This window comes from Chiloscyllium plagiosum, chromosome 27 (genome assembly GCF_004010195.1).
Source record: "Chiloscyllium plagiosum isolate BGI_BamShark_2017 chromosome 27, ASM401019v2, whole genome shotgun sequence".
Taxonomy (NCBI): domain Eukaryota; kingdom Metazoa; phylum Chordata; class Chondrichthyes; order Orectolobiformes; family Hemiscylliidae; genus Chiloscyllium; species Chiloscyllium plagiosum.
Window position 1 is genome coordinate 4,075,290 of NC_057736.1, and position 10,302 is coordinate 4,085,591.

Below are 10,302 nucleotides of genomic sequence, written 5' to 3' on the forward strand. Positions count from 1 at the left end.
TACCTACTAGGAACTTTGGACATGCACGCCAAGGCTTCTCTCACTTCCTCTTCACCACTCAGTATTTTGCCATATATTTTGTATTCTCTTCCCTTGTTTCAATTTCTCGAATGGATCACCTCTCACTTTTCTTGACTGAATTCCACTGGTCACTTTTCTGCCTACCTGACTAGTTCAATGAAATTTTTCTCAAGTCTGCAGCCTTCCTACTTGCTATCAACTACCTGGCCCATTTTTTGGGCAGTCAGCATAATGTTTGCTCATGCACCCTACAATTTTTAAAATTCATTCATAGGATGTGGGTATTGCTAGCTGTGCCATCCCTCATTGCTCATTAGGTAGTTGAGAGTCAACCACATTGCTGTGGATCTAGATTTACATGTAGGCCAGACCAGGTAATGACAGCAGATTCCTTCTCTTGAGGACATTATAGTGAACCAGATGGGTTTCTCCGATAATTTACAATGGTTTCATGGTCATCATTAGATTCATAATTCCAGATTTTCATTAAATTCACTTTCCACCATCTGCCATGTTTGGTTTCAAATCCAGGTCCCCAGATCATTACCTAGATCTCTAGACTAATAAATCTAGCAACAATACCACTAGGCTGTCACTTCCCCAAACATCCAAATCATAAGTAAGGATCACAGAAAAGTCTGGGACTAGTAACTGAACCCTGCAGAACCCTAGTGGAACAACCTCCCAGTTGCAAAAATGCCATTGCCACCCAGCCAATTTTTGAAACCAGTGCACTGCATTCCTCTGGATTCCACGTGCTTTTATTTTAAGCAGACTTCCATGTGGGAATGTTCTAACAACCTTGCTAAAATTCATGTAGAGGGTATCAGTTACACTACCCCATTAATCCACCTTGTTACTTTCTCAAAACATTCAGTTAATTTAATCAGACTCTATCTTCCCTGATTAAATCTGCGCTAGCAGTCCTTGATTATTCCATGCCTTTCTGAGTGGCAGTTTATTATATGTCTCAGAATTGATTCCAATAGTCTGCCTTTTACCGAGCCTTGATTAGCTGGTTTGGAAGTATTTAGTCTATCCCTCATTCCCTTACTAAACAAAAATAAAATGCTAGCATCTTCCAATTCACTGGCACCATTTCTGCATCCTGTAAATATTGGAAAATGTTGGCCTCAGAATTGTTGTTTTTGTCCTGCTTTCTTTTAGCACCTGGGATGCATTTCATCTGACCCTGGGAATTTATCCGCTTTAAAGGATGCTAATCCCATTAATACTTCCTCTAATCCCATTTAATACTTCCTCATCACCTCAAGCCTGAATGACCAAGAACTTATGGTAAAACTATAGCCTCTTTTGTGACTTGTCTGAATGTTACCTTTTACAATTCCTGAGAGAAATTACGCAAAAACTTGGATTGAAATATTTTTGTGGAATATTCATTAATGCAGAACATCCAAGTGTGATGCATTTGCCTTCGATGAACTAATGCAGTAATTGTATTTTCAGCAGGTTTGGATTTACTTTCGTAGTAACTCTGCCTTTCTTAGGAAATCCATTGTCTTTACTGGGGACATAGAAAAGAATTTGCTGAACAAACTCGCAACCTATTAATAACTTGATATCGTGCCAAGTTGTTTCAGGTTTTTCACTGCTTCCTTTCTCACCTGCCTCCTGCAAGTATGTTAATTGAATTGGCTGATACTTTTAATGAACCCTGCTTTCCTGTTCACTTTTTACATGCCTCTTCATTTGCTTTGGATTCACTTGGCTTTATTGCATTAGGAGCTGACCTTCCTCTGACCCTTGCTCTCCTATGAGACCTATTTTGATCTCTTGTTTTACCCTATTAATGGGATGCCTCTGTGCAAATGTTATTTTCCTTTCCTCCATCTTGAGCGATCTCCACTCCACCCCATTCCACTCGGATTCGATCTTGTATGAAGTCCATTCTCTTCTCTGTCAATATGCCAATCTGTGGTCTCTATTGCCAAGTTGTTCTTTGCTGCTGAGTTGCTGCAGTTTCTGGTTTCTTTATTAACTCTGGGTCCCTGTGATATCCCTGATCATTGAGCTCCAGGACCAAGTGTTCCTTGTAGCAATTGACTATTGTTGTTTCCTCTTATTGCACATGTTATAGATGTTCCAGAATTCATCTGGGAAATAGCTACATTGATACTGGAATGTGCCGCGGGGGGATGTTGGGGGGAAGCTCAGTGCTAAGATACTGACCTATGATAAGGTAATGATATTGGGGGCCCACCTGCTGTGATTCAGACTCATAGATTCTGGTAAACTTGCAGTCCACTGTCAAATGGATGATAGTTATTTTCAATACTAAGGGAGTTGAGGGAAATGCAGATATTGTGGGAAAGTGGAGTGAGATTTGACCTGTGATCTTATTGATTAGTGGAGCAGGCTTGAAGGACAAAATAGCCTGCTCCAGCTCCTAATTCTTGTGTGCTGCTGTACCCTTTTACAAATGTAAGTTTAGGGGCAGAATGTTTCTGCATTATTTAGAAATCATATTAACGCTCAGGTCTTTGGGTGCATTGGCTAGATCAGAAGCAAACAATTTTTCACTCTTACAGAACAGTGAGGCAGGCCACTTGAAATCACAAAAATGTTACTTTGGTTGAGCTAACAGTGCAGACCATGGTTGGAAGCTGCTTCCTGCCAAACGCGCTTTGTTCAGTGCCACAGCGTGTGATCCACTGGGAGGCTGGTTCTCTTTTTTTTATATAAGCTGCTGTGATAAATGATCATTTCTTTTTCCCTTTGTTGCCAAATGGCATGTTGAAAGTATCAACTTCTTTTCTAAGTACCAAAATAAAGACGCTAAATCCAGCAGCATGCCTGCTCCTTTCTACTGTTATAGCTGTGGGTGTTCAGCTGTACTAAAGGTAATGACCAGGGCAGTTTAACATGATTATCCAATGACAAAACTACACTTGGGAGTTTCTAATAAAATGGATTTACCAAGCCATCCTCTCATTGACACCTTACAGAATTTATGATGAAATTATGCCCTCCGGGCATTACATTTTAGTGTCCTGTGTCTGATTTGTACAAATGTTTCCAAGCCATTTTCTTAATTTAATTGTAGAGACTTCCGCAGTTTTATGAAAGGAGAGACTTGCATGTATCCAGCTCCTTGGAATACCTCCGGGCTATGCCAAACGTTGACTGAAGTTGATTGTTAATGTTTCAGAATAGGTCATTAATGTTGTCAAGTAGTTAAATTGGAAGGAGGTATCTGTGCAGCAGGGTCCCATGGAAATGACTAATTATATAATCAGTTCAAGTTTTAATTTAGTCAGGAATCTTCAGAATTTCCTGATTGAACAGTGCTTTGGAATTTTTTTTGATCACCTTAACATCTCAAATTCAGCACAAAACAGTGTAGGTATTTCATTCAATTCACCATCTAGATGAGTACTCCAGTCCTGAGGGAGAACTAACCTCTTGACAATGGGAATCCTAAAGTAAACTGACCTTTCATTATAGAAGGAAATCTTGAGATGGAACTCCCAAGATTTACACTTGTCTATACCAATTATAATTTAATGTAAAGTTATTATGGTATATAATTTTTTTTAAAAATTGACTGTCAAACCCAGTTATAGTTTACAAATAATGCTTATGGACTTTTCACCAAAAATAATTGTATGATTGGCTCAAATTAAGATATGGATGAGACAGTGCCACACCAGTTACCTATTATAGGCAAAACAGATCAAATACATTAAATTACTTTCAATTTAATAGTAATATTTTTTCTATTACAGGGAATTTTTAATTGGAGCAGATTTTCCAGCATAGGCATTTGTACTGAGTCTATTGTTAGGTCACCTGCTGTGAACCAGCAGGATCTTGGCAATGAGAGAACCCTGGGGAAGGCAAGCCAACATATATTAGTGCCACCTTCCAGCCTGGATGAATGGGGAAGGGTTAATAATCGGAAAGACATTTAGTTATAAAATCACGTTAATTTTTGACTTACTCAAAAGCAATAACTGGAACATATTTCCACTTTTGTTGGCTTTGTGCGTAATGTCCAAGTTTCTTCATTATCCAGTGCTGGGTAGACTAACATTTATTGCTCATCTGTAATTGCTTTTGAGAAAGTGGTGATGGTAACAATGCATGTGGCACAGGCACACCCAGAGGAAGGATATTCCGAGATTTTGAAGGACTGACAGTGAAGGAATAGTACTATCTTTCTGAGTCAGGATGGTGTGTTACATGATAGGGATAGTGTTCCCATCCAATTACTGCCTTTGTCCTTCTAGAGAGCTGTGTGCAGGGGAAAGTGCTGCTGGAGGAGCCTTGGTAACTTATTGCAGTGCGTCTTGTAGATGCTGCCATTGTGTTGATCTTCAAGTGTTCCAAATACGAGGGTAATCAAACAAGTGTGGCAATATGGGATATTTCTATGGAATATGGGAAAAGCTGAAAGAGGAAGCAAGAAGCAGTTGCCAGCGTTGATACTTTTGTGATCCCAGCTTTAAGTTTTGCTTTGGAAAAAACAATGCAGTGGACAATTTAGCCTTTTGATGCTGTTTAGCCGTTTGGTGAGATCATGGCTGATCAATGATTGACTCTATGTACTCACCTCTGTCTGTTATCCTTTAATCCCTTTGGCCAAATCTGTCAATCCCAATTTTGAAAGTAATAATTGATAAGCATCAAATGCCATGTAATGTGGAAAGTTCCAAAAGTGTTCTACGCTTTACAGGAAGTTGCTTTGCTTCCGATCCAATTTATTTGACCATTTCCCTCATCCTACATTCCCAGTCAGTGGAAATAGAATAGATAAAGAGAAACTATGTCTTCCCCTTCATGTCTTTTGCTCTATTTGTTTGTTTTCTGTCCCATTCCATTTTTTTTCTCTTAGGTGATGCACAAGATTTATATTTGGTTGCAATAACCACAACATTTTACTTCTATTTTGACTTTGTCTGTAAAATCCAAGTTTCTACATCTTTCTTCTTTCTTACGTTCACCCAAGGAGGGTACTTGTATTCTTTATGTATCTTCCAGTTTTTATCCCACCTCTTGGTCATGTAAATCATGAGACTTTGAGCCCAATTAGTTGGAAATTATAGCTGACTTTGTAATCCTCTGTCCTTATTCTTTTTCTCTTCTTTTGCAGGATTCAGTTCCCAGCTGATTTGAGTACATTGACCGTGTGTTCTGGACAATGAGAAAACCGGGATCTCAAAAAGGTGAGTGCTGATAACCTGCTAAGATAAAAAGTTCTCTTTATCAACTTGAGGGTTGCAGGTTCCACAGAAAAATGGACAGAATTGCAGAACAAGAGATTTGAAATGCTGCAGCCTGACTTCAGAAAAATGACATTGAAACTGCTGTTAAGTTGCAATGAATTGAACTAACAGAATCTGCGCCATGCGGAGGATCGGTTTGGTTCTGGTTGTTGGGGTCTGTAAGTATTACATTCAAAGTAGAATTCAAGCATTCTATGGGGTAAGAGGAAACTATCTGGATACACGTTAGACTAATGGATACACTTACCAAGGCTGGTCTCTGATGAGGTAAAGAAAAATAGCATACCTATACAGATTTGTGTTTTAAATTGTTGTCAAAGTAATATGGTGTTTATCTAAAGTAGTAGTCAATGGGTAAGCAGATAACGTAAATCTAAAACATGGAGGGGTGGGTATACGAGCAGACTTTAAAACTGCGATGCAGGAAACAGATTAAACTATTGATAATGTGTACATGATGGACTGCACACATGTTAATTGAGAGTTAATTGAGAGTTTTTGCCTTCTTGATGTGGTTTACACCAGGGATTTCATTCCCAACAGCACAAAAACTAACTAATAATATTTGCTGAAAGCAGAACACCAAGTTTTACAATGTGCCATGACCAAAGTTTATCACTCAAGTAACAGGCAAAGATGGTTAACTCGTCATTCAACTATTATTGGTGGTTATATCATGGCAGTAAGAGAGGAAGAAGCTTCCTGAGCCTGCACAGATTTCTATTTTGAAAATAAAAATTATCAAAGGGTGCAGAGCATGTGAGGGAGGGTTGGTGGAGCGAGGAATCATAAGAAGCTGCAAATTGAAGAGTAATGAATTTGGTACTATTGTAACATAAGGCTGGAGAAGTCGCCTGAAATAAGGAAGGCAAGGATATGAAGGAGTTTAAATGCACAAGCAACTGAACTAAAGTTGGAGGATTAAAAAGCAATCTAAGTAAACAGAGACAATGGTTAATGTAGCGAGAGAGATTTGGTATGGATTTGAATGGAGATCACTGTTTTGGATGAATTACAAATCAACAAAGAAAGCGTTGGAATAGTTGGGTCTGGATGTGATGAAGACATACACGAAGGTTTTACAATAGAGGCTGAGATAGACAGTGATTGATAGAGGAAGAGCAGGTCGTATAAAGCTGTAGAGTCAAAGTCAACTTGGAGTTGAACAGGTCCTTGAGGTTGTGAACAGCCTGGCTCAGTTCAAGGTACTGGCCAAAGAGTAATTAGCAAACATTCAAGTTTGCTGTGGTATCACTGACTTTGTGAGGGAGTGAGTTGAAATGTATCTTGTCCATAGCTCACTTTTTCAATCATGTAACCAAGATAGAATGAGGAAGGGAGCAGGAATTGATCTGCAACTAATATAATGGTTACTCAAGATGTTCTGTCTTTGAGATTGGTAAAATTGGAATTCAGCCAGGGCAGTCTCCAAAGCTGCACAATAGAGAAGAGGTCTTGATGAAGGATGGCATTGTCCACCAGGTCAAAGATTATAGAAATACAACCGAGGGATAGCGAGGTGGACACGTTCAGAAGCTTTTGTTATTTTTGGCTATTTTACTGTTAGGAAAGGGATTATAACCTAATTGAAGAGATTCCAAAGGAGGAATAAACATCTAAGAGCTTGAGAGGTAAGGGTGAAATGTCTCCACAGAGGCTAGTTTTCTATCACCAAGTAACCGTTTTACAGTACATGCACAGTACTTGACACTGATCCAGCTCCCTCTGAGCCCACTCTCAGACTGAACAGAGCCCCTGACACTCTTGTTTGTATCTGTCAGCCAGGGCTCCCTAATTGGGACAGTTAACCTGGTACAGTCAGAGAAGTCATTCTATGAGGTCCACTTGACTGATCCCATTGCATTCACTTCAACCCTCCCCCTCTGAGTCCAGGGATGCAGACCTGTTATTCTCCTTATAGCCTCTCCTGGGGCAGTTTCATGCCAGGTTCAATTTCTTTGACTCTGCCTTGGATATGGGCAGCATGTACTGGATCAGTGCCCACCTCTTGTGCCTGGACCATCTCAGAGGAATTTCAATCCCTTCTTAAGGCAGAAAAGGCATCAAGAGTGCAACAGCCACTGTGTCCATCAAAAATTCTGAAGTTTCTTCAATACCAGACAGAGGGAGAGGACCCACAGCTTCTGACAGCCTTTGCGGTTGTTCTGAAGGACTACATTCGTTTTGGTCCTGCCCCGTATGTGAGTTTGCAGATTCCATGTGTCCACCTGGTTGTTCCCCACCTCCCCCACCCAAACTTTGTATGTCACAGGACCTATCTTCGTGTTGACCATGCCTCTTCCCCATGTAGGGCCATTTCCATGGTTCCAGCACCAAACTTTATCCGCTGAAGTAAACTGCCTCTCGTGTAGAGGAGTCTTGTGCCCAGCATTGGCATTGCACTAGGAGTGATCTGATAATTAAATAGGAACCAGTACAGTTTGGAATTGAATCAAGCAGTAGGCTGTTTCTTTAAGCCTGCCTTCAAAGTTTGGACTGCTCTTTCCACCAGGCCATTGGATGATGCATGGTACGGAGCTGTACTGACATGCCAAAACCCAATCGACTTTAGGAAATACTCAAATTCCTGTCGATAAGTGATGGCCCATTGTCTATGACCAACACTTCCGGAGCCAGCGTATTGCAAAAGATGTGTGCAGTTTTTCTGTTGTTGTCCCAGTGTTTGCTGAATGAACTATATGCATGTGGTTGAGATGGCCTTCCTGTTTCCTCCATTACCACTAGCTGTTTTAGTTTTGCTAGGGCCAGATCTTCTTGTGTCCGCAGTCTGATACTGTCAGCAGTGTCTTGAAGGGTATCCATAAAGTTTAAAACCAGAACGGACTCTTCCAGTGGTGGACTCACTGATGGTGTACCTGCTAGCAGGAGTATCCATATTTGCTACTTGGCCTCCCGGATAGTGTTCCAATTTGTAATCATGAGCACTTAGAATGAGAGCCCACCAGTGAATTCAACCTGCAGCTGTGGATGGCACGGCTTTGTTCCCTTTGAGTACCTTTAGAGGGGTTTGTGGTCTGTTACTATTACAAATTTACATCCGTAAAGGTACTGGGGAGACTTTCTCATACCAAAGATGATCACCAAACCTTCTCTATCTGGGCGTATTTGTACTCTGCATCAACCAAAGTCCTGGGTATGCTATTGGGTGTTCCTCTCCATTGGGCTGCCTGTGAGCCAACATTAACCCGATACCATATGGAGAGGCATCACACGCCTGCACCAGATGTTGTTTGGGATCATGGTGTGTCAACACCTTACGTGATGATAGCTACCTCTTCACTCCCCTAAAGGCTACACCTTGGCTACGAGACCATTTCCAAGGCTGACACTTTTTCAGCAGTAGATGTAAAGGTGCAAGGATGGAGGCCAGATTACGGATGAATTTTCTGTAATAATTCACCAATGCAAAGAAAGACTTAAACTCTGGTAAGACTTCGGAGCCATACTTTATTACCCTCACTTTATCTTCCAATGTGTGGAACCCAGACTTGTCAACTCGGTCATGCAAATAGGTCATTTCGGGGTGCTTGGAACACACATCTTTCCTTTCTAAGACATACACATATTGTGGAGAAACATCTACAGACTATGTCCAAATTCTCTAAGTGCTCATTATCAATCTTCCCTGTTATTACCACATCATTTTGATAAATGGTGACTTGGGATGGACCTTGTAAAGTGTTCTCCATTGTCTCCTGAAAAATGGCACAAGCTGATAATATCCCAAATCGTAGAATCCCTACAATGTGAAAACAGGCCCTTCAGCCTCCAAAGAGTAACCCACCCAGACCCATTTCCCTACATTTACCTCTGACTAATGCAGCTAACCTACACATCCCTGAAACTATGGACAATTTAGCATAGCTAAATCACCTAACCCGCACATCTTTGCACTGTGGGAGGAAACTGGAGCACCCAGAGGAAACCTATGCAGACACAAGGAGAACGTGCAAACTCCACACAGACAGTTGCCTAAGGCTGGAATCAAACCCGGGTCCCTGGTGCTATGAGGCAGCAGTGCTCACCACTGAGCCGCCGTGCCAGCCAAATGGCAGCCTCATATATCGGTACAAACCCTTATGGGTAATAATTGTAGCATACTTTGGGGAATCCTCATCTCGCCACAATTGCAAGAATGTATGGCTCAGGTTCAGCTTTGTGAAGGACATCCTCCCAGCCCCCACCCATCCTCACCAGCATTGTGTATAAGTCCTCTATGCAAGGGATTGAGTATTTATCCAACTGTGAGATGCGGTTTACTGTTTGTTTAAAATCCCCACCAAGGCAAACCAACCAATCAGGCTTCACAATCAATATGACCAGTATTGCATATTCAGCAAACTGGAATGGTTTGATAATTCCTTTACTTTCCAATCTCCAGATTTCTGCCTCTACATTTGCCCGTGAGGCAAATGGCTCTGGGCAGACTTTGCAGATCATGGAATTGTTTCCTGCTCAACATACAAGATGGCCTTGGCTGCTTTGCTTGTCCCTAGACGCTTCTTAAAACTGTCCAGGTATTTAATTAGGACTTCACTAGGCAGCCATTTTCTAATTGAAAAGTGTTGAACCAATCAAGGTGAAACTTTCTCAACTAATTTTGTCCCAATAGGATTGGGCCCAAGCCTTACGATAATCAGTGGGAACTAGAGTCATAGAGATGTACAGCATGGAAACAGACCCTTCAGTCCAACCCGTCCATGCCAACCAGATAACCCAACCCAATCTAGTCCCACCTGCCAGCACCCGGCCCATATCCCTCCAAACCCTTCCTATTCATATACCCAGCCAAATGCCTCATAAATGTTGCAATTGTATCAGCCTCCACCACTTCCTCTGGCAGCTTACTCCATACACGTACCACCCTCTGCGTGAAAACGTTGCCCCTTAGGTCTCTTTTATATCTTTCCCCTCTCACCCTAAACCTATGCCCTCTAGTTCTGGATTCCCCGACCCCAGGGAAAAGACTTTTTCTATTTATCCTATCCATGCCCCTCATAATTTTGTAAACCTC

The 10,302-nt window shown here is 41.3% G+C and overlaps 1 protein-coding gene across 5 annotated transcripts in view; it reads left to right on the forward strand.

Moving 5' to 3' along the window:
- Window positions 1-10,302, forward strand: part of LOC122563483 (polycomb protein SCMH1-like) — a 188,539-nt gene that overhangs the window by 6,401 nt on the left and 171,836 nt on the right. For 3 of the 5 annotated variants that reach the window (XM_043717254.1, XM_043717253.1, XM_043717257.1), the window contains one exon: window positions 5,135-5,207. In XM_043717254.1, the coding sequence (XP_043573189.1) occupies window positions 5,183-5,207 (25 nt within the window). In that variant the 5' untranslated portion in view covers window positions 5,135-5,182. Of the gene's footprint in view, window positions 1-5,128; window positions 5,208-10,302 lie in introns of those variants that run through there. The other 2 variants (XM_043717256.1, XM_043717255.1) reach the window with 1 other exon arrangement.